The sequence below is a fragment of the Dipodomys merriami genome, unplaced genomic scaffold, assembly GCF_024711535.1.
Source record: "Dipodomys merriami isolate MVZ:Mamm:240054 unplaced genomic scaffold, mDipMer1.0.p SCAF_1, whole genome shotgun sequence".
Lineage (NCBI taxonomy): Eukaryota > Metazoa > Chordata > Mammalia > Rodentia > Heteromyidae > Dipodomys > Dipodomys merriami.
Window position 1 is genome coordinate 38,840,838 of NW_027202270.1, and position 24,399 is coordinate 38,865,236.

At 37.2% G+C, this 24,399-nt stretch overlaps 1 protein-coding gene across 10 annotated transcripts in view; it reads right to left on the reverse strand.

Moving 5' to 3' along the window:
* Osbpl6 (oxysterol binding protein like 6) overlaps positions 1-24,399 on the reverse strand; it is a 190,143-nt gene that overhangs the window by 74,576 nt on the left and 91,168 nt on the right. For all 10 annotated transcript variants that reach the window (XM_070020161.1, XM_070020210.1, XM_070020202.1 and 7 more), the window contains one exon: positions 8,594-8,857. In XM_070020161.1, the coding sequence (XP_069876262.1) occupies positions 8,594-8,695 (102 nt within the window). In that variant the 5' untranslated portion in view covers positions 8,696-8,857. The remainder of the gene's footprint in view (positions 1-8,593; positions 8,858-24,399) is intronic.

A 24,399-nucleotide genomic window follows, 5' to 3' on the forward strand; every position in this document is an offset into this window, starting at 1 on the left:
GCAGGAAAGTCCATGGGCCTTTTATCCCTCGTTAACCACCAGAAAACCAAAGTGCCACTGCGAAAAAGCTCTCGGACAGCACTTAGGTCCTGAGTTCAAGCTCCATGACCAAAAAAAAAAAAAAAAAGTGATTGTCAGGTTCTGCCTTACGAAGTTTACTTATTAATATACAGTCAGTTTGACCAACTTTCCAGCAGACCAAATAGTAAAGTGGCTAGAATAGAGATTCCAGGAACAGTGCTCTAGGGAGCAAAACCTGTCTTCCTTCACTGTTCCTTAGCTGTGGGAAAGCTATTTCATGGTTAACACCTTAATTCTAGCTATTCAAGCAGCTGAGATCTGAGTATCATGGTTCAAAGACTTGTCCCCTGTGTCAGGAAAGTCTCTGAGACTTACTTCCAATTAACCACCAAAAAAAAAAAAAAAAAAAAAAGACCCAGAAGTGAAGAGTTTTTGCTCAAATGGAAGAGTGCTAGCTTTAAGCAAAAAAGCTCAGGGACAGTGCCCAGGCCCTGAATTAAACCCCTAGACTGGCCCATACATACAAAAACCAAACATAGTTGAGTTCTTTCCTGTAGTAAGAGCTCATGATATATGAGCTGCTGCTGGTAGCATACTAGTAATATGTCCATGAACTGCACCTAATACTTGAAACTTTTCAGAAAACCAAATTTGAAAATGCATCTGAATTACAAAAAAGGCATAAATTTTCAGAAAGCATAGTATAGTATTTTTCCCACTGACACTGGTCCTACACAATGTAGGTGAATTCCATGGGGCAGGTAGAATCCCCAAAAGGCTGAATTACATTGGAAGCAAGCTCTTAATACTACAGATATATTCTCCAGCTCTAATGAAGACACTGTAGATTTTTCAGAGGTTTTCTCTGACTTGGTCCTGGGTCCCACGGTCAACCTGCAAATTGGAATTCTCCAGACAGCTAACAATTCAAGTTGATAAGCCTGAAGGTGACTTAAAAGTGACTTAAGTTGGAGGTTAAATATTAAATCATAGATGCTTGATTTTTTCCAAAAATTAGAACACAATTCAAGCTGCAGGGTACAACTACAAAATCCTAAGTTTATACCTCAATATTGCTTTAAAAATTAATCATTTTATTTGATATAATGTTATATTTAACACAATTCAAAGATAGATTTCATATTTACAAGATGAAAGGACTGTGTTTCAAAGTAGCAATTTGCTTATTTCATTGTGAACAAAGCTATTTGGAGAAGGTGCTGAGTCCGAAGAGACATATTCTAATTAAGTTCACCTATATGCTAGGAAATATTTTTATCAGCTTGTTTGTTGAAGCAGGAACTTGTTATAAAAAAACTTCATATAATATATATAGACACTGATGAGGAACATTTTTACTTCTGTTTTTCTAGGTGCCTTTCCCATATAATAAAAGTTGTGACTATGGCAGATAATACTGTTATCAGATGAGGGGTCATATACCCAGCCTGGTGACAGTACCTCACAATCTACTGAATCACTGCTGAAACTGAACTACACATGTCATCAGGGGTGTTAACTTAGGATATTAACTTAATGGGCCACTGTTGGTATTGAAATGCACTACTTTTTTTTTAATATTATTTTATTTTATTTGAGAACATACTGTACAGAGGGGCTACAATTACATGGGCAGGATAATGCATACTGAAATGCACTACTTTTGATAATACACAAGAAAAAAATTGGGGTACTCATGTAATTGAATTCTACAGTTGTTAAGGACTGATCCTGATACTGAAAATAGATTTTATAAAAAATGGCAAGATGGACTATCAGTTCCTCATGCCTTATTTAAAACTTTTCCTTATTTATAATCTCTAGGCTTCAACAAACTTTGATTCGTAAGAAATTGCTAATATTTTCTTCTTCTTCTTTTTTTTTTTTTTTTGTGTCGGTCATAAGGACTGAACTCTGGGCCTGGGCGCTGTCCCTCAGCTCCTCAGCTCAAGGCTAGCGCTCTACCACTTGAGCCACAGCGCCACTTCCAGCTTTTTTTTCTGCTTATGTGGTGCTGAGGAATTGAACCCAGGGTCTCGTGCATGCAAGGCAAGCACTCTACCACTGAGCCACTCTCCCAGCCCCTCTTCTTGAATTTTTAAAAATCAAATACAAAAGAATGACTCACTTAAAGACCAACACTATATAATCTAGAATCTGGTAGGGTAAACAGACTCAGTACTAGTAGATGTCACTACTTGGATATTATTTATTTTGATTCTTGTGTTTTTGGAATCACCATGTCTTATATTCTGATATGTCTTAGCAACAATACAAATAATAATAAGTATCACTACAAAAAGGGACTTTGCTTTAAGCTGTGCAGACTCTTAGGCTGGGGGTGGGACAGAAGGTCTGCCTAGTAGGGATGAGGCCTTGCATTCAAACCTCCCAAATCGCCTCCCTCAAGAACAGTACATTCCTGGGCCTGATCCCAGAAATGCCTGAACTATGTTTACATGGCAACCTGACCTGCATATTTTAAAATTCTCAAAATTAAGGTAACATAAAGTAAGACAGTTATAAAAAAATCAAAATGCAACCAGTATACCACAAACTTAGTCTACTATATGAAGCTACCATAAAATACATACTATGATTGCCTTGGAAACAGTAACTGTTTTTAAAATAAAGAGAGTTCCCCCACTCTCACTAATATTTTAAATTTCTTACTATCAGAATTCTCCTGACACTTGGCATTGGTGTGGTAGTATTTCCTTCATACGTCTTAACCATCTACTCTCAGATGGGAATTCCTGTGCTCTCTCCTCCTATCTCCATCTTCGAGACTATCGAGACCATCTCTCTTTACTCCCAGATTCTATTCCTGTGAGACTCAGAATTTAGCTATGTCACTTTCTCTCTTTACTGTCATCTCTACCTCATGATTACTTCTCTACAAAATCTCTAGACCAATCTTCTCTCTATCCCAATTCCTCATTCACTTATTCATTCAAATACACCCAGAGTATACCCTATGCATATTACTATACAAGGTGTTAAAAGACACATCTTTGGACAAATAAAGCTCTTGCTTTAAAGGAACTTACATTCCAGTGGCAGGGAAAAGGAAAAGAATATAGACGTAAATTTCTGAGAAAAATGAAATGAGCCAAGAAGATAGTGAATAATGGTGGCATTCAAGAAGGGCAGACCGGTACCATGAGGGCACACTTGGAAATAGAGTCAAATATGTGAGCAAGCCTGAGATGGCGCGAAGAAAACATAGGTAGGCTGAGGGCAACAAAAAGGTAAAGGTCCTGAGGTAGGAACATACTTGACATATCTGAAGAATATGCTAGAGAGAACCAAATGAAGGAGAATATAGTAGGAGAGGTGACCTGAGAGTTAGGAAGAACTAGAGTACGAATGGCCTCACAGAAAATGGCCAGCAAATCAATTTGAGTTGCAAAGAAGGCACTCGATCTGACTTTGGCTTTGAAGGGAATGCTGATAGGCTTGTAAAGAATAACCTATATGCTGGGTGAGGGCAGAAGCAGTGAGACAAGACAGAAATCGATAGAAACAGTTCAGGTGAAGAGCAGCAGTGGCTCTGACCAGGATGGAGGAGAGGAAGGCCATTAGCAGTGGTCAGATTCCAGGAGCATCCTGGAAAGTAAGACCAACAAAGATCCTTGATCATTTAGAAACAGGGTGTAAGAGAAAGAGAGGAATTAAGGATTATTTCTGGGATTTTGAAACACACCAATTGAAAGGATACAGTGATCATTTCCTAAGATCCAAGTTAGTGGAACTAATTTGTGAGAGGAACTAGCAGTTCGATTTTAGACACAGGAAGTTTCAGATGCCATCCTAACATTCAAGTAGCAATCTCTCTGGGTAAGGTAAATACTACTGTGAATAATCTACCAACATCCGGGATCAAAGTTCACAAATTCTACTGCTTTAAGGAGTCATGTAGTCAATATAATAAACACTGAAATCAGCAAGGCAGAGGAAGACTGTGGCCTATTAGAAGGCAAATGTCTCATTTAAACTGGAAGCCACTATTGAGACCAGACAATTGTTTTTAAGGATATTGGCTCAGTGTCCCTCTGTTTCCAGTTTTAGTATCAAGAAGGATTAGGATTTTTAAACCACCACTTTTCTACCATCTACTAAATTAAGGGTTAAAGCACTTCAGTACTTTTCATTGTTCTTAATATATTAATGTATCATTAAAGAAATTTCATTTGGCTTTTTTCTTAGGTTGCTTGACAGGGAAAAATATAATTTCATACACCTCAAGAGACAAGCCTTAATACCGACTTTTGGTTTATGAATAAGTCCTAGAAGTCTAACTCACTGTTACCTTTTTGAAAGTTTTATGGTGCAGTTTATGAGTCATAGTTGATCTTATACACACAGAGGCAATTTTGGTAGTGTTCTAACATTGAGTATTAGACCTGAGTAGAATATAAGTGGAACGATTACTAAAGTCATCTAATGCATTAACATGTGACATCTTAGCCCTCCACTGGTGAACAAAGAATAAAATCATGGGACACTGAATCACTTCATGTCCCAATCCCTTTCCCTCTTTCATCTATTATTGTACTATCTAACCTAATGACAGGAAGGATAGCTAATTGCTGTTATGCACAGATGTTCTGTTTTATTTATCCACAAGGAAGAAATAAGAGAGGAAAAATAAATTGGAATGAAAGTTTGTAATAAAATGACAAAAATATTATTGGCTTAAAAAAATAGCTCTGTCTAAAAGAGCTCACAAATAAGCCGGGTGCAGTGGCTGATGACTATAATCTCAGCTAGGGAGGGGGAGATAGGGAGAACAGCAGTTTCAGGACAGCCAGAGCAAAAAGTTCATGGGACTCCCCTCTCAACCAATTAAAAAGCAGAGTGGGTGGTTCATGGGACTCCCATCTCAACCAATTAAAAAGCGCAGTGGGGTGGTTCATGGGACTCCCCATCTCAACCAATTAAAAAGGGGAGTGGGGTGGTTCACGTTTGTCATCCAGGCTATGTGGGAAACATACCTAGGAATACGATCTATGTTAGCCTTGATAGAAAGCAAGAGCCTATCTGAAATATCATGAAAGCAAAATGAGGTGGGCATAGCTCAAGTAGTAGAGTACCCACTTAGCAAATATACAGCTCTGAGTTCAAATCCAATATCAATGGCAACAATAAAAAATACATCTCAGAATACATTGTAGAGATTGATATATAAAGAAGACAATATGTCAAATACTATATAAAAGGCCTATGAAAGTTCAGAGAAAAGAGAGAGGGCCATGCAGATTAAGTGACTATGAGTGTCACAGAAGCTGCTCCTTGACACCCAGACAGGCAGCAAGATTGAGGGGAGGTGGGTGTGAATTCCATGCAAGAAAGACAAGGCATAGATGGAGAGGGGGGTGAAGTTAAGAATTACTGGTAGACAAGAATGTACAGGTTGGACAATGGGCTATGAGGCTGGACATTATTTTTTTTTTGGGGGGGGGTCCGGTTGTAGGGCCTAAGCTCTGGGCCTGGGCGCTGTCCCTCAGCTCTTCAGCTCAAGGCTAGCGCTCTACCACTTGAGCCACAGCGCCATTTCCGGCTTTTTTCTTTCTTTCTTTCTTTTTTTTTTGCTTATGTGGTGCTGAGGAATCGAACCCAGGGCCTCATGCATGCAAGGCAAGTGCTGTACCACTGAGCCACCTTCCCAGCCCTGGACTACATTCTTATCTTCCCAAGATCCAAATAAGGAAATCTGTTTTTTGTTTTTTTTGTTTTTTTTTTTTTGTGGGGGGGAGAGGAAAAGGAGATAATGGAAAAATCTTTGAAGGATTTTGAGCATGAATCAGCCATATTCAGGGAATCTGAAATTGTTGAGGTGGTGAGGAGACAGTGAGTCAAGAGCAAGCTACAGGGCTCTGGGAAGAGGTGATGAGAGTCTGGCAGAGAAGCGGACAGTGGGACTAGAAGGAAATGATGGTTATTACTGAGGAGGAAATGAAGGAAGCAAAGGAGGGAGGTGTGCTATTGACCCCGAGTCCCAGCAAGAGTGACTGTTCTAATATTAAACCAGTTTATATACTGTGGTTGACTCTGCAATGTAGCAACAGATTACATAGATGACAGAGGAATCCCAAGAAGGGACAGAATTCTGTGAAAAATTTATTATACTTTCTCCAGGTCCTTTTTTTTAACTACTAAAATAGCTATTGCACAAAAATAGATGCTTATAAAAAGCACTGCATCATATCATTGCACATCACAGGATTACTCAAGATTTCTGAGTTCCATGAGTTCATTCTGAGTTTTAAGCAGTGATCAAGACAGAGAAAAAAATCAGAATTGTAACCATTAAAACAAAAATTCTTTTCTCCTTTGAGGGGGATGAACATGTACAAAACAGGAGTCAGGAAGGAACCGAGGAACAAGTACCTGGTAGAGTTTCCACTGCTGATATAAACAGGAATCAAAGCAAATCCCTTCCTTAAAAATAATAACTGTTTGCACAATGTCTCTTGCCTAGTATTTACAATCAATTTACAGACACGCTGTTCTCATTCCCATCATCAGACTTTCCACTCACACAGCCACTAGGAGTCACACAGTCTACACTCACACTTGTTCTGCAGCCTGGGGTCTTGTTTTTCCCTGTTGTTTTGCATGCTGGCCCCAGAGCTCAGGTGCAACAAGCAGATCAACAAGGCAGGACAGATGTTTCTAAAGCAATCACCAGTCTTTCCTATTTGCCACAAATCTCCAGAGTGGGCTTGGTCCCTCCCTTCCTTCCCTCCAGCAGTTAGGAAGGTCACCACTGCTTAAAACGTCTCTCAATTTAAATCCAGGAGCAAAAGAAAAACAGAGACACCATAACAAGAGAGAAAAGAAGGGTAGGTGAAAGGTAGACTGGATTGGCAAACATAGAAAGCATCTTGGTATGCAGTAGTTATTTAATATATACAAGTGTTGTCATTCACGGTGCTCTAAGTTTCTCAGACTCTACAAAGGCAGTATTACAGCTCCAATCAACCAGATTTAATTAATGGCAGACCTGCTTCTAAGTAACAGAATACAAGTATCTTTCTGAACTCCATAACAAAGTAGAGCAGTGTCAAGATTTTCAAAACCCACAGTGAAAATATCTGTGTTAGGACCTGTGAAAGATAAGAAATCCAGGATTCTTACATACTACTCTGGATTATCTTGCTAGGCATGATGAGGAGTGCTGAGAGGCTTGAAATGGAAGGTTCCCTAAAAAAGCATCCCCAGCAATACACTGCCACCAAGTAAATTCACATCTCAATGTGTTAAGAACCTCACATATGAATGGACCCTCAATAATTAATGCATACATTGCTAGAAATTGATCAATGTGCTTTGAATATATAATGATGGAAGGATGGTGAGAAGGGGAAGAATTCTGCAATTAATGTTCACTAACTGAAACTAGCCCAAACAGAAAGTTCTCATAAAAAGAGCCTACTTTTGGAATTCCAATTATACAACTAAAATACTATTGGAAGACAATATTAAAATGGAAGAGTTATTCTCATCTCTGTAATGCTGAACATCACTGTTTTGACAATGAAAACCATTCATACGTTGAATCCCCAAATAACTTTGGAAAGAGAACACTCACTAAAATAGGACTCTAAACAGAAATAGCTTACAGAATTGGTTCAAATAGGACGATCGATGTTTTCCACTATAATCAACCAAGGACAATTTATTTCTTCTATTGCCTTTAACAACTGTTGACTTTTCAAGCCAGGAGCTGGGGCTTATGCCACTTAACTATTGAGGGGGCTGGGATCTGAGAAACACGATTCAAAGCCAGCTTGGGCAGGAAAGTCCATAAGAATCGCCAATTAACCACCAAAAATCAGATGTTGGAGCTGTGGCTCAAATGGTAGTGTAACAGATTTGAGTGAAAAAGCTAAGGGACAGCACTCAGACCTCGAGTTCAAGCCCCAGTATCAATACACATACACACAATTATTGGGTTCCCATTGTTTACAATTCCTTAATGTCACAACTTTATTTGTAATTTAATTTCTGCATCTGTTACTGAGTTCCATGGAAAACTACACAGGGGCTCATGCTTGGCAGATCAGTGACATACTTATAGAAAGAAGTTCATGGATCCTTTTTTTTTTTTTCATGGATCCTTTTACATCTTCACAAAGGAAAAAAAGGCCAGCACAACAATTTTCTGATGCTGGATTTCACTCCACCATCAGAGGGAAGCGAGAAGAGCTCAGGTTCCTTAAGGCCCTTTGTCCCCTTCCTTATGTCTGCATTCTTTTTTTTGTTTTGTTTTGTTTTGCTTATGTGGTGCTGAGGAATCGAACCCAGGGCCTCAGGCACACAAGGCAAGCACTCTACCACTGAGCCACCTTCCCAGCCCTGTCTGCATTCTTAAAAGGGTCCTAAATAAGAGAAAAGCACATCTAACAGCTTCATGACATCATCTGTGTATCCACAGAAACAAAGTAGCTTTCCTGTGAAACAAATGACATCCCAACAAAATTTTAGAATTGGTTAGCAACCCCCACCTCTCCTAATGGTACTGTACTTGCATAAGAACAAAATTCATTTCATCCTTTTCTCTTACCTGCCGACTTTCTCTCTGAGAGGACGTGGATGATGAGGTACTTCTATGGGTAGGGGTGGATGTTTTATGAGCAGGGGATATGCCCTTCTCGTCTGAACTCATTGCTGCAGTAAGGGTTCTAGTTATGCACACGTGAAATCATCCCAATGTTCTCTAAGAGTCACATGCAAGGAAGGACAAAAGGACAAAGAAGGACTGTTCAACTTCATTCCATTTCATGAAGCAGGTTTGCACAGCAAAATGCAGGCAGAGGGCCGAGTATACCTACAAACAAAAAACAAAAACTTTAATGTAATTTAACAAATTAAAATCATTATATTTAAGACAGAACTAATTTCTGTTACCAAGAGGAAGAAGAATTCTGACACAACAGGAAATATTTTTTCCTCTAGATTTTAAGATAATGGATAAAAGGGTTAATATGTTTCTTTACCAAGAAGGAAAATGAGAAGAAACTATATGATAAAGTCCTATTCCTCCCTTATATTCTCTTCAATTTTCAAAGACTTTTTATTTACATGTACTAAGTGTACAAGGGATATTTATTGTGACATTTCCATATATTTATACAATGTGGCTCAATCAAACTCACCCATCCATTATTCTCTTGAACAACTCCTCTCCTTAAAACAATTTCAACAGGTTTCATTGTTGTATTTTCCAACGTGCACCCTCATTTACTCTCTCTGGGCAGTCTTCTCTCCCTTTGATGCACATCCTCCAAAAAAGCCTGTTTTCTTTCTCTATCATTCTTTTTTTCTTTCACATTTTTCGTGTATAGTAATCATACAAAGGCGTTTCACCATGGCATTTCACATTTGCATGCATTACAATTTAGTCAAGATTTAACCCCCTTTATTGTTCTTTTACCCCACCCCCTTCTCAATACCTCCTAGTTTTTGTACAAGTAGAAATGTAAAGAGTTAGCTATAGAACCTGTTTGCTGGCTAGTAATAAAGTTACAGTTAGGATTGGAGGTGTGGCTCAAGTTTTAGAGCAACAGTAAAATAAGCCAGCACTTGATAGATGATCATCTTGTCTTTTCATTTTATGAAGGCAATCTAATACGTGTGAATAAAGTTTCTGAAGCCAAGTTCTAGCGCCAGGAATGGAAAGCAAGAACATTATTGAGACTCTTGATTTGAAGTGCTTTGCTTTCTGATCCAAGATGTTTTATAAGCAAATGTTAACACTTGAGCCAAAAGCATGGCAGCAATTCTGTGATGTGTTCAAGTGGCCCCAAGGGATGAAATGAAACAATCCAACTCAGTAAACTACTAGCTATTGGGAAGAAAATTCAATCCAAGCTTCATTTCCTCTGCTGGACACTGTCCCTCTCCCTCCTCTCTTCCCTCTCCCTATTCTCTCTTTTCTCTTCCTTTTCCCTCTGCTCTCTTATTCCCTTTCCCCCCATCTCCTACTCTCCCTTCTCCTTTCTTCTCTCTTTGTAATCTACACCTAACTGATTTTCCTCATTACTACAATTAAGACAATAATTTATGTTTTAATTTAGCAGGACGATTTCAGGGTAACCTGTTTATAACGAAAAGATAACCCTTGAGTTTTGGGGGTTATTATTGCTCCTATTCATTTTTGCTCTTTTTTAAATAACAAAAGGATTTTAAGTATCTAAGATAAATTTGAATGAACTTTAAAGATCAGTCCAACCAATTATCAATCAAGTATTTGATTACCTGCTCTATTTCAAAATGCATTCCAAAAGTACACTTAAATTCTGTTAAAAGGATGGACCATGTATTATTTCTAGAGTGAAAGAATTACTCTGACATTAAAAAAATACTTATTTCATCTCTATCAAAGCACATTTTCAGAAACCGCCTAAATAATCTTCTAAACCCAAGACCATCATTTTAAAGCCAACCCCAACATAATTACTATACTCAATGAGAAAAATACTGTGGTTGAAAATAACAGCAATATGAGAGCTGAACATCTAATTTTTCTGTCTCACTTTTTCCTTGTATCAGTTGAACATTGCAAACATTCATAAGTGCTATAACATTTGCGTTTACATCAAATGACACAAAATTCAGATTTCTGATTCAGGGATCTAATTTTAAAGCAAAAGGTGGTAGGGAAAACTTGTAGATTTGATGTTCATAGGCAAAATAAATTATATGAGTCCAGAAAAAAAAGCATTTGGGAATTACTTAGCATAGGCTAAGTAGTCACAAACAAACAATCACAAACATACAGTCACAAACTCTCCTTTTTCCACCCCAAACTCAGGGAGTTTTATTGTCACATGTCCTGGCCAGGTACAGTTAGTGAGAATCTCCTTAATCCCAGGTTAAGGGAGAGCAGCCCAGCCCGACCATACAAGGGAGGAAAAGGAGTTGTGGTAGAATCATGGGGTCAGTTCCTAAAGCATTTGTTTGTAGTAGCACATATGATCTTTGGCCAATTTATTTATTTATTTTTTTTTTTAAATTGTATTTTATTTTATTTGAGAACATACTGTACAAAGGGGCTACAATTACATGGGCAGGATAATGGATACATTTCTTACCAAGCATTGCAGCCTCCTCCTTTGTTTACCCTTCACTTCCCTTCCCCGCCTCCCCCCTCCCCCCACCCAATTTTACCCCCCTCCCCCCACCCAATTATACCCCCCTCCCCCCCCCACACCGGCATTGTAAAGCTGGTTTTGACATGACATTTTGTACTTCTCATTGTTGCAACAGGTCCACCTGAATCCTTAAACGACTTGTTTGTCCCCATCTACTCCACATGTTATACTGACATCAAATATAGTGAAAACGGGGGTTACACTGTGGGGGAGGGACATACAAAGCAACAAAGAAATAATCTTATAAATGCATTAGAAATACATGCATGAAAGAAACGAAAACATTAAAATACACATTTAAGGGTTCATTTTCCTAGCATCACATTATCTGACCTTTTCCGCTTGACTCATACCTATACTAGATATTGCAAATAAGGGAAACCATGGGACCTATGCTTCTTTGGGCCTGGCTTACTTCACTTAATATAATTTTTTCCAAACCTTTCCATTTCCTAACAAATGGGGAAATATCATTCTTTCTGATGGAGGCATAGAATTCCATTGTGTATATATACCACATTTTCTTGATCCATTCATCTACTGAGGGGCATCTGGGTTGGTTCCATATCTTAGCTATGGTAAATAATGCTGCAATAAACATAGTTGTGCTGGTAGCTTTAGTGTGGTCTTGTTTGTAAACATTTGGGTAAATGCCCAAAAGTGGGATTGCTGGATCATAGGGGAGATCTATGTGAAGTCTTTTGAGGAACCTCCATACTGCTTTCCAAAGTGGTTGAACAAGTTTACATTCCCACCAACAATGAAGTAGGGTTCCTTTCTGTCCACATCCCCTCCAGCATCTGTTGTTATTGGAGTTCTTGATTTTTGCTGTTCTAACTGGAGTGAGGTGATATCTCAATGTTGTTTTGATTTGCATTTCTTTTATGGCTAGGGATGTTGAACATTTCTTCATGTGTCTATTGGCCATCCTTCTTTCTTCTTCAGAGAAGCTTCTCTTTAAGTCTTTCGCCCACTTATTTATTGGGCAGTTGTTTCTTTGAGGATTTGTTGTTGGGTGGTTTAATTTTTTGAGTTCCAAGTATATTTTAGATATGAGACCCTTGTCCGTTGTATGGCTAGTAAAGATCTTCTCCCAATCGGTGGGCTTTCTATTGATCTTGCCAGCTATGTCATTTGCCCTGCAGAAGCTCTGCAATCTTATGCAATCCCATTTGTCCAACCTTTCTTTGATTTGTTGTGCTTCCGGGTCTCTATTCAGAAAATTTCGACCTGAGCCAAGGAGACCTAGGGTTTCTCCTATTCCATCCTGTAATGTTTTCAGAGTGTCTGCTTTGACTTCAAGGTCTTTGATCCATTTGGAGTTGATTCTGGTGCAGGGTGATATATAAGGATCTAGCTTTAGTTTTCTACTTGTAGTTAACCAATTTTGCCAGCACCATTTACTGAAGAGGCTGTCTTTCTTCCATTCTATTGTTTTAGCTTCCTTATCGAAGATTAGGTGGCTATAGGTCTGTAGGTTCATTTCTGGGTTTTCAATTCTATTCCATTGGTCCTGAGGTCTGTTCTTATGCCAATACCAAGCTGTTTTGATTACTATGGCTTTATAGTAGAGTTTGAAATTTGGTATTGATATTCCTCCAGCAGTGTTCTTTCCGTTGAGGAGCGTTTTTGCTATTCGGGGTCTTTTATTGTTCCATATGAATTTTTGGATTGCCTCCTCTATTTCCTTGAAGAATGAGGGTGGAATTTTGATAGGTATCGCGTTGAATTTGTAGATAGCCTTGGGAAGTATTGCCATTTTCACGATGTTAATCTTGCCAATCCAGGAGCATGGGAGGTTTTGCCATTTTTTAAGTTCTGTGTTGATTTCCTTTTTCAAGATTTTAAAGTTTTCATCATAGAGGTCCTTCACTTCTTTGGTTAAGTTAATTCCTAGGTATTTTATTTTTTGTGGGGCTATTACAAATGGAGTTGCTTTCCTAATTTCAGCCACACTTTTCTCATTGTTGGCATATAGAAAAGCCGTTGATTTTTGGGGGTTAATTTTATAACCTGCTACTTTGCCAAAGTTTTGAATCAGCTTGAGTAATTTGGGAGTGGAGTCTATGGGATTCTTTAAATACAAGATCATGTCATCTGCAAAGAGGGAGAGTTTTATTTCTTCTTTCCCTATTTGGATCCCCTTTATGTCTGCATCTTGTCTTATTGCTGTAGCTAGGCATTCTAATACTAGATTGAAGAGAAGTGGAGAGAGTGGTTTTGGCCAATTTATTAACTGAAGCTGGCCCACCTGATATCAGCAATGCATGAAACTATCAGCAAGACAGACAGAATATTGGGGCAGAATGACACAAATTGCTCTATAAACTATAAGAAATTTAAAAGAAGCAAAATTTAAATGTTTGACAAATAATAGTGTCTTTAAGAGACAGACAATTTAGATGAGATGTCACTGACCTAGTTAAGAAATTAAGGAAACAAACAATAACACCAGAATCAAAATTCATTAAAAAATGACACTCATGAAACAGAATGACTCTGCAGAAAAAAATGTAACTAGAAAGATAAGGAAATTATTTTGCAAATAAAATAAGGGCCAAGAAACTTTAAAGACTGAAAAACAAAACTGAGTAGATGTAATAATAAAACCACATAAAAATAATGGTCCTAAACAATAACTAAAAAAGAAAAAATATTCAAAAATATTACAGAACATAGGAATTCAACGAGGAAATTAAAAAGGTTACATTATAGCAGGGAAAATTCATAAGAAGCAAAATAACACAAATCCTAAAGAAATTGCTCATTTACACTGCATTTTCTAAAGCAAATCAATTCATTAAAAATTAATGATAAACACTGGTTCCAATGTTTCATGCTAATAATCCTAGCTACACAGAAGGCTGAGATTTGAGGATTACAGCTCAAGGCCAGCTTGAATGGGAACAAAGTCCATGAGACTCTTACCTCTAATAAACCATCAAAAGGTCAAAAGTGGAGTTATGGCTTAAATGGTAGAATGTTAGCTTTCTGCAAAAAAAGCTCAAGGACAACACCAAGGCCCTGAGGTCATGCCCCAGGACCAGCATGAACACACAAACACATACACATGAAGAAGAAGAAGGGGTTAATCTTAGAAAGTTTATGACAAAATACTTTTCTAAGTATCCTAGGTTAAAGGAAAATAAAAATGATAATATTTGAAAATGGAGAAAAGTAAAAACCAAAAGCATTCACTGCTGTTACTATCTTCTATGTCTCTTTTTATGATACAGTGGAAGAACAAAGATGAAAGCAACCAAGAAATACATGAAATAGTGCAATGATGATACATATTTTTTTAATGCAGAGCATAGCTAAAGCAGTAATAAATAGAAAACATAGGATCTTAATCACTTGCATTATTTAGCATGAAAAATGAAAACCAGTATACTAAATAACTTAAAAATTAGAAATGATAGTATAAGTAAATAAAGTAGTGCAGGGCTATTTATTTTGAATTAATACAACTGTGTTGACTAGACCAATGCACAAATGAAGAAATCATAAATACACAAATACAGTTATATGAGTACATGAAGGCAAAGAATAGGAGACATTTAATTATGAAAATTGTTGAAATTTATTATTAATAACTAAGCATAAGTCAAATGAAAACTATTATACAATCACCTTGCTATATTTGAAAAGTTTTCATTCATTTAACATTTATTTCCCATTTTAAAAAATCCTAGAAAATATCAGAATATGTCTCTATTGTTGTGTTTCTGTGAAAACAAATAAGCATACCCCCTCCCCAAACACACACGTCATCTTAGCATCAGGCTAAATGGTAGAACATTAAAAAACTAGTTTTTCTCAACATCAATAAGTTAGTGATGCTGCCTATTGCCCTTAACACTGTCCTGACGGTGCTCACCGAAGAATAATGTAAGTGTCCATCTGAAATGCCTAGGGAAACAAATGAAAATCAACACACACATACACACAGCTTTCAGTTAGGTGGCTTGTTACAAATCTGATAGATGAAAATAGCTTATATCTCAAAATGTAGTTGTAGAATATGTGAGAATAAAAGAACATAGAAACATGATACACTCAACCTGAAAATTAAGAAGTATTTTCTAGATAGAAGAATTTATAAAGCTATAAGAATTAACATTACTAATTTATATAAGACCTATATAGAGAATGTTGACTACTGTAACCAGTAACTGTTATTAGTGAGCACTTACTATATGCCTGGTATGCTTCATTTATTTAATCATCTCAATATTAATACAAAGTAATCTTTCAGGGTCCCCTTTTTATGAATGAGAAAACGAGGTACAGAAGGCAGTCACCTAACTAGTCATGGGTTTAGACAGGAAGGCAAGTTGCCTGCTGCAATCTGTGAATTTAACCACTCTGTAGAAAGTACTGGTCTCCTCACTGCCACACAGCATGATGCAGAAACAGGACTAAATGTGCTCATAAGGCAGGTGGGAGATGCATTAGGTACACCTAGACAACATTCTGTGAGCAGCCTTCAAACTTGATGGGTGGGGAATGGATGGAGGAGTGGGAGGAGTATGGAGGTTCCTCAAAGACTCCACATAGAGCTTCCCTATGACCCAGCAATCCCACTTTTGGGCATTTACCCGACCACAAACAAGACCATATTGAAGCAACCCAGTACGACTCTGTTTATTGCAGCATTATTTACCATAGCTAAGATATGGAACCGACCCAGATGCCCCTCAATAGATGAATGGATCAAGAAAATGTGATATATATACACAATGAGATTCTATGCCTCCATCAGAAAGAATGACATTGTCCCATTTGTTAGGAAATGGAAAGACTTGAAAAAATTATATTAAGTGAAGTAAGCCAGGCCCAAAGAAACATAGGTCCCATGGTTTCCCTTATTGGCAATAACTAGCATATGTCTGAGACAATCAGAAAAGGTCAGATAAGATGATGTTAGGCAAGATAAGGACTCAAATGGTTTTTCTTTCTTGCTATTGTTTTTAATATATTTATAAGATGATTTCTTTGTTGTTTTGTATGTCCCTCCCCCACGGTATAACCCCTGTTTTCACTGTATTTGATGTTGGTATAATTTGTGGAGGGGAAGGGAAAAAACAAATTGTTTAAATAGGGATACTGGTGGACCCATTGCAACAATGAGATGTACAAGACATCATGTCGAAAAACAAACTTTACAACTTTGGTATGGGGGAAGTGTAGTCGTGGAGATGGGAAGGCAGGGATGGTAGGGGAAAAACAAAGGAGGCAACAATGCTTGATTAGAAATGTACTTATTTCCTTGCTTACATAATTGTAACTCCTATGTACGGTATTTTCACAATAAAAAACATTAATAAAATAAATAGCATTCAATATTACAAAATATTTGCTAATCATAATATTGACACAATTGCTGCCAAAATCATGTGAGATTATTGAGAACTTGATAATGTTAATATAAAGTTCATCTGGAAGAGTTTACATGTGAGATTAACAAAGGACTTAGGAAAAAGAATATCTCACTCTATCATTTACTGAGGTTATTTAAAAGCAGTATGAGAGCTGATCACAGGGAGCTTTATGCCTATAATCCTAGCTACTCAGGAGGCTAAGATCTGAGGATCATGGCTGTAAGTCAGCCCAGACAGACAAATCCAAGAGACTCTTAACAACAAATAAATAGTATCAGTAACAATACTTTGGGCACACATATAGAAAGGAAATGAACTGAGCCATGAAAAACCATTGGATTCCTTTCTTCATATTCTAGAACAAATGTATTTCAAAGTGTTTACATTTTAAATGTAAAGCAAAAACATAAAAGCAATAGAAAAACCTTTTTTTAAAGAAAAAACTGAGAAATAAAGTTTAATCCCTATGGAATGGAGAATAACTTAGTAATCATGTTATCAAAACCAGTATTCATAAAGGAAAAAAAGACCTGAGAAAAATATCAACCTGAGACAAAGGTTTAGTATTTTTAATTCATAAAAAGCTCTCACAAATAAATGAGATGAATACAAATGCTAACAAAAAGAATACATGCCCTGGTAATTCACACAAAAAAGGCAGAAATGTCAAATACATTGCTTGTTAATAAACTATGTTAGCTTTTCTGGGAGAATTTAATTTTAGCAATTCTATAAATCTATCCTAAGAAAACAAATAGTTATATAAAGACAGTCAGACAAACAGACTAAAGTAATGAAGTCTAAAGTCAATTTAAGTCCTAAAATTGGTAAAAAAAAAAAAAATTATGATACAAATACCAATTTAGATGAGATCTGAGATAATTTTCCCTATACTTAAAAAAACTTTTTTTTGGGGGGGGGGTCGGTCTTGTGGCTTGAACTCTGGGTCGGGGCCCTGTCCTTCAGCTCTTCAGCCCAAGGCTAGTGCTGTACCACTTGAACCACAGAGCCATGTCTGGTTTTCTGAATGGTTTATTGGAGCTAAAAGTCTCACGGACTTTCCCGCCTGTGCTGGCTTTGAACCACAATCCTCAGATCTCAGCCTCATGAGTAGCTAGGATTGCAGGTGTGAGTCAATGGCACCTGGCTAAATGGTTCTTCTTTTACAAACAAGAGTCTTATAATGAGATACAATAAAGGGGAAAAATTCTTCTAAAATATACAATCCAATCTCTACAAGTTGCTCTATGATTGTTTATACAATTTGAATATGTGACAAAAATCAGAAGTAAATGCTCCCAATCCAATTACTATATGTTCACTGGAAAAACAAAACAAATTGTTTAACTAGGGATACAGGTGGACCCATTGCAACAATGAGATGTACAAGATGTTTTGCTGAAAAATGAACTTTACAACTTTGGTGGGGGGTGGGGGAAAGGAGATGGGAGGGCAGGGATGGGAAGGGGAAACAAAGGAGGCAACAATGCTTGATAAGAAGTGTACTCATTACCTTGCTCATGTAATTGTAACCCCTCTGTACAGTATTTCACAATAAAATACTTATTAAATAAAAAAAGATAATTTTAAAATGAAGACATAAGTTATATAAATCAACATAAATAAAACACATTGATCCAGGCATCAGTGGCTCAATCCCACAATCCTAAGTACTCAGGAGGCTGAGATCTGAGGATTGAGGTTTAAAGCCAGTGGGGAAGAAATGTCCTTAAGACTCTTAGCTACAATTAACATTAAAAAAAAAAAAGTAGAGCTGTGGCTGAAGTGGGAGAGTGCTAGCCTTGAGCAAGAAAAAGCTCAGCTACAGCATCCAGGACCTGAGTTCAAATCCCAGAACTGGCACAAACGAACAAAAAAACACAAACATACTGATACGTATTCAATGAGTTCTATAGAAGAGAGTCTTAAGGAATGCACTCATTACCTTACTCAAGTAACTGTAACCCCTCTGTACAGCACCTTTAGAATAAAATAAAATTTAATAAAGAGAGTCATGAGAGAAGACGAAAAGGTTGACATAATCTTTAGAAAGTAGACAATGTCCCTCTCTTACACAAACATAACCAAGTACAGATACTGGACTAACGTAGTGAAGTTTAAAACACCCACACATATTTCAAATTTGAATATAAGGGCATGTGATAAGGGCTTTCCTTATCTATCAACCCGTCTAAGTAACGAGGCCTTTAAAATCACAGTAAAAAGACATCATGGTTATATGTTTTCACAACTTGAATCATATGTTGAAAAAAATCACTTATAGTCCAGGTTATATGAAAATTATGTCACAGGCCTGATTTAATCCAACTGTATTTTAAACATTTGTAGCTCAGACACATAGAAAGTCTTATATAATGAAGACTGTTACTTCCCTGATCTCAGAATAACTCTAGTTTTTCTTGACCCATTCTAAATTTTCAATGATTTAGTAACATTAACCTAAAAGTCTCTGAGAACCAGCTTAAACCAGTTATTTTCTAATAATATAATAATCTCTGTGATATCACTGTCATTTAAGCTGATATAGTAAAAAAGGTAAATGGGACATATGCCCCCAACATTTAATAATTACTTATTCTTTCAAGCTAGTTTTTATTTTCAAGCTGATATGAAATTTTTATCCTAGGAATATGGAACAGCAGTCTCCACATGTATCAGGTTTTGTTGGTTCTTGGACATTGTACACTGAATTGTTTTCAGAACTGTCTTCAAAGAACTATTTTCAGAAAGAAAGTAAGGAATGCTTCTTATTCTCAACAGCAAGCTATTCTCATACTGTTTCCTGAGGCAATCTCTCTCTGGACATCTGTTAATTTTATAATTAACAAAATATAAATGGCCTTTCAAAAATTTGTCAATGAGTAAAAATATAGTATATAAAAAAATTTACTTGAAGCCGGGCACCGGTGGCACACGCCTGTAATCCTAGCTACTCAGGAAGCTGAGATGTGAGGATCACAGTTCAAAGCCAGCCAGGGCAGGAAAGTCCATGAGACACTTTTTTTTTTGGGGGGGGGGGGTCCAGTCGTGGGGTCTGAACTCTGGGCCTGGGCGCTATCCCTCAGCTCTTCAGCTCAAGGCTAGCGTTCTACCACTTGAGCCACAGCGCCACTTGCGGCTTTTTTATTTTTGGCTTATGTGGTGCTGAGGAATCGAACCCAGGGTCTCAGGCATGCAAGGCAAGCACTCTACCACCGAGCCACCTTCCCAGCCCCTCCATGAGACTCTTATCTCCAATAAACCATTAGAAAACTTGAAGCGGAGCTGTGGCTCAACTGGTAGAGTGCTCCCTTTGAGCTGAAGAGCACAGGGACAGTGCCAAAGCCCAAAGTTCAAGCTCCATGACCAACAATAAATAAATAAATAATTTTTACTTGAGTTTTATAAAAAAAAAAAACCTTCTTTGAATGTATTTCTTTTTTCTGGCTCCTGGAAGCAATAGAAATAACAGGCTGACTCCTTACTCTGCCTAAAACTTTCCATTCATTTTCAGGATGAATAAATGAGGAAAGCAGAGCTTAAGAAATTTATGAAATAGACTTGTTTGGGTTTCCAAGCCAAATTAAAGCCCATGTGACTAATACTTCCATCACTCCTTGCCCATGATTTACTAATACATCAACCAAAAAAAGCGATATATTGTTTTCTAAAGCATAGTACATTTCTAATGGAAGGAAATTCAAATTTATAGAGGTTCTTAACCTGAAACTCATGAATGGATACAGCATATTTCTCAAAACTCAGAAATAATATGAAGAGTGTTGGGTAGATAAGCATTCTATCTCCCTATGTAGAGATATTCTGCAGCTCTCACCAAATTATCAAAGGTCTAAAAGAAAAAAGAAAGACAGCCTTGGGTGTTTGGTTCTTAAAGGATTGTTATCAGTGCAGGTTAAATTTATCTGATTTGGAGAAGGGAAAGGGAAACACAGAAACCCTGGGACAAAGGGTGAACCAAATCTACAGCAACTCTACTAGACACTACGTTGGAAATGAGCTTTACAACTTGGGGGACAGTGAAAAGTAGAGGAAGGGAAGGAAAGCAGGAAAAAAAAGAGGGAAGGGATAAAACTATTGGAAAAGAAATATAGTCATTATCTTACTGTAAACCATCTGCACATCAACTTTACAATAAAATTAAGTTGAAAAAATCCCTGAGTTCAGTAGCTGTCTAACATTTAATGTAATGAGATCACAGAGCCTTAGATCTCAATGGGCGTAATACTGTGCACTTTTACCACACCATTTTGCTTTCACTTGATTTTGTGTGTATGTGTGTGTGTGTGTATGCACACACGCATGTGCACGCCAGCCCTGAGGTTTGAACTCAGGGCCTGGGTATTGTTTTGCTCAAGGCTAGCATTCTACTTCTTGAGCCACAGCTTCACTTCTGGCCTTTTGGTGGCTAGTTAGAGATAAGAATCTCACAGACTTTCCTGTCCAGACTGGCTTCAAACTGTGATCCTCAGATCTCAGCCTCCAGAGTAGCTAGGATTTCAGGCCTGAGCCACCAATACCTTGTTATCATTTGGTAACTTTACCAATACATAATTCCCCAAGACTTTTCAGCCACTTCTTCAACTCATCATTTTGATTCTGACCTTTGTTGACATATTGAGAAGAAAGATGAGGCAAGGTTATAATTTACATTTTATCAAGAAAAATAATGTTGAGAAGTATGGTACAAAGGTATTCGGCAATAATGGAAAGTACAATTTTGTCACTTTTGCTTTGCAACTTTAACAATTCATAAATCTATGTCAAGTTTGTTCAAATTCTAAGGCAACAGTGACTATGAATAGCACATGTCCTGTTCTTTGGAGGAGTTTTCTGTCACAACAACCAAACTCCCATGAAGTTTAGTTACGTTATAGGTTGGCTTAAGTTAAAAATGTTCTATGCTAGGTACCATAGTTCAAACCTGTAATCTTAGATACTCAGGAGGCTGAGATCTGAGGATAGCCATATGAAGCCCATCCATTAACTACCAAAAAGCCAGAACTAGAGTTGTGTGATTCAAGTAGTAGAGTGCCAGCCTAGAATGAAAAAACCCAGGGACAGTGCCCAGGCCCCAAGTTCAAGGCCTAGTACCTGAACAAAAAATATTCCTGATTTAACCATCTAATAATTCTTTGATAGTTTCTCAAAAAAATTAAAAGTAGAACTGTGATATGAGAAGGTAATTCTACTTTTAGGTATATAACCCCACCCCCACCCTGGCAAAAAAATAAAAATAAAAAGAAACTTGATGCAGAGGCTGTAACATTGTACACTCATATTTGGAGCAGTGAACAACATCACCAATCCTGATGGACTAAGCAAGTGTTTATAGTCATATAATGGAGTATTATCTAACCTTTAAAAGAAAGAAAATTATGCAGGCAGAGCGATCACACTTGTAACCCCAGCACTTGGGAGAGTACTGCAGCAGGGCTGTCAGTTTGAAGCCATCCTGGACTACATAAGGAAATCCTATCTAAAAAGAAAAAAAGGTAATAAAAAGAAAATTATGGCACACAAGACAACGTGGACAAACCCTGAAGACATAATTGTTAAGTGAAATAAGCCAGACACAAAAGGACAAATACTAAATGATATCACTTATCTCAGTACACAGAGTAGTGAAATCTGTACAAAAAGTAGAATAGGGGTTACCAGAATCTGTGTGATGGAGAAAGCAGAGTTTGTAGTTAATGGACATAGAGTTTCAACTTAGAAGATGAGAAAGTCCTGCATGGTGGATGTAAATTCACTTAACATCACAGTATTGTAATACTTTTATAAAAGTTATAATGATACAACACACACTCACATATCTAAAATGACAATAAATATTTCAGAACTGTGATCTCTAATGAATATATTATATATATAATATTTAAGTAGTTGTACAAAAGAGTTGACATTTAACAAAACAGTTTATGAATATAAGATTTTATGATCAAGGTCTCTCTTTCAACATTCCTCCCAACCACTCCTTCCCTCACTTTTCTTAATATTCTAGGACATACATTGAATTCTTGAAGGCATCCTCCTCACTTTCTCCTCTTCATTCATCTACCCCTCTCTCCTTGGCCCTACACCACCCATTTCAAGTACATGTTTATTTTGCTGAACTTGGATTTTTCCAAACTCAGTTATCCCCTGAATCTATTGTATTTCAGATAAAACATTTGTATATACTTGTATACCACCCAACATACTTCTTTTTTTTTAACTTTTAGGTATATTTTATTTAACTACAAATATCCAAAACGTCATTTTACTGTATTCAATATGAACATTCATTTTGTGCTCTTCTTCATATTTCTTGAGTGCATTTTTGTGCATATGAAACATCTGAATTTGGATTAACAGTATTTTCAGTATGCACAGATCATATGATGTCAGTAACAGATAAGTATCTCTGTAGTTTGACAACATACCACAAACTGAATGGCATTTGTCACTGAAAGCTAGAAGTCCAAAAACAAAATGTCTGCAAGTTGACAACATACCACAAACTGAATGGCATTTGTCACTGAAAGCTAGAAGTCCAAAAACAAAATGTCTGCAAGTTTGGTGTCTCCTGAGGTCTCTCTCCTTCGTTTATAGATGGATTGTAATTTTTCCCCTGTGCAGATAACTGATATCTCTTTGTAGGTCCAATTTTCTTCTTTCTTAAGTTAATCTTTAATTGACAAATATCTTTAATTGGGTCATGCATGACCCAATAGCATATATACATTATGGAATGGCTAAATTGGGATACTTAACATAGGAATTGTCCCCACTATCTTTGGAGTAAGGACACTTAAAAGTCTACTCTCAGTAATTTTCAAGAATATAATACACTGTTAATAACTTTTAGCCATCACCCTGCTACTTAATAGTTCTCTTGAACTTAATTCTCCCATGTAACAAATTTTATATCATTCCAACATACTTCTTATATGTTTATAAATTAATTCTAGTTTGGAATGACATCTATAACATGCAGGCACTGATGTTATATGGCTTTGTGGTCAGGCTTAATCTTCTGTATGCCATCTTCCCTAGTCTATTATAACTGTCACTCTAGTTTGAAGTCTTCCCATGCTTTCACATAAACGGTTATTGAACATGCAATACACTTTATTTGGCTTGATTCTACAATATACTTTCTGGTGGGGACTATATCCTTTTGTCATTGTAGTCATTATGTTATGAGACACACACACACACACACACACACACACACACACACATACACACACACACATCACTCAATGTTTGCTGAGCTTGTCACTTTAGTTAGACTTCAGTCCCTCCATTACACCCATTAAGCACAGCTGATTGTGCTCACTGGCTGCCCGCAGATAACTACTCTCAGGTCACTTCTTTGAATTTACTGTATTCTGTTCAAGATAACTCAAAATAATAGAAAGGATTTGTCATTACAGTTTCTTATCTACTCAGAAGCCACTGGAGAGAAGACTGTACAAAGTTCAACACTCCCAAGAGAAAACTTCTTGGTCTTTCTAAAAAAGACTTACCAGACTGCTAATGGTACTCTAGGGGCCTGGGATCTTATTAAGTTCTGTTCTCTTTGGGGCCTGGTTGTGCATTAAGAATATTCTTTCAAAACATGGGTGATAGGTTGGCCTGGTCACACAGAAACTATGGCACCTGCTAGCTATTCATTTATCACCATGTAATCTAATTACAGACATTTTACAGTCATAATTTTGAAAGACTGCTGGACCTATAGATCAGCAAGTTTATACACTGTTATGCACATATCAAGATACCCACAATTCTAGTCGTGCTGAGCATTCAGAATGAGGGTGGGT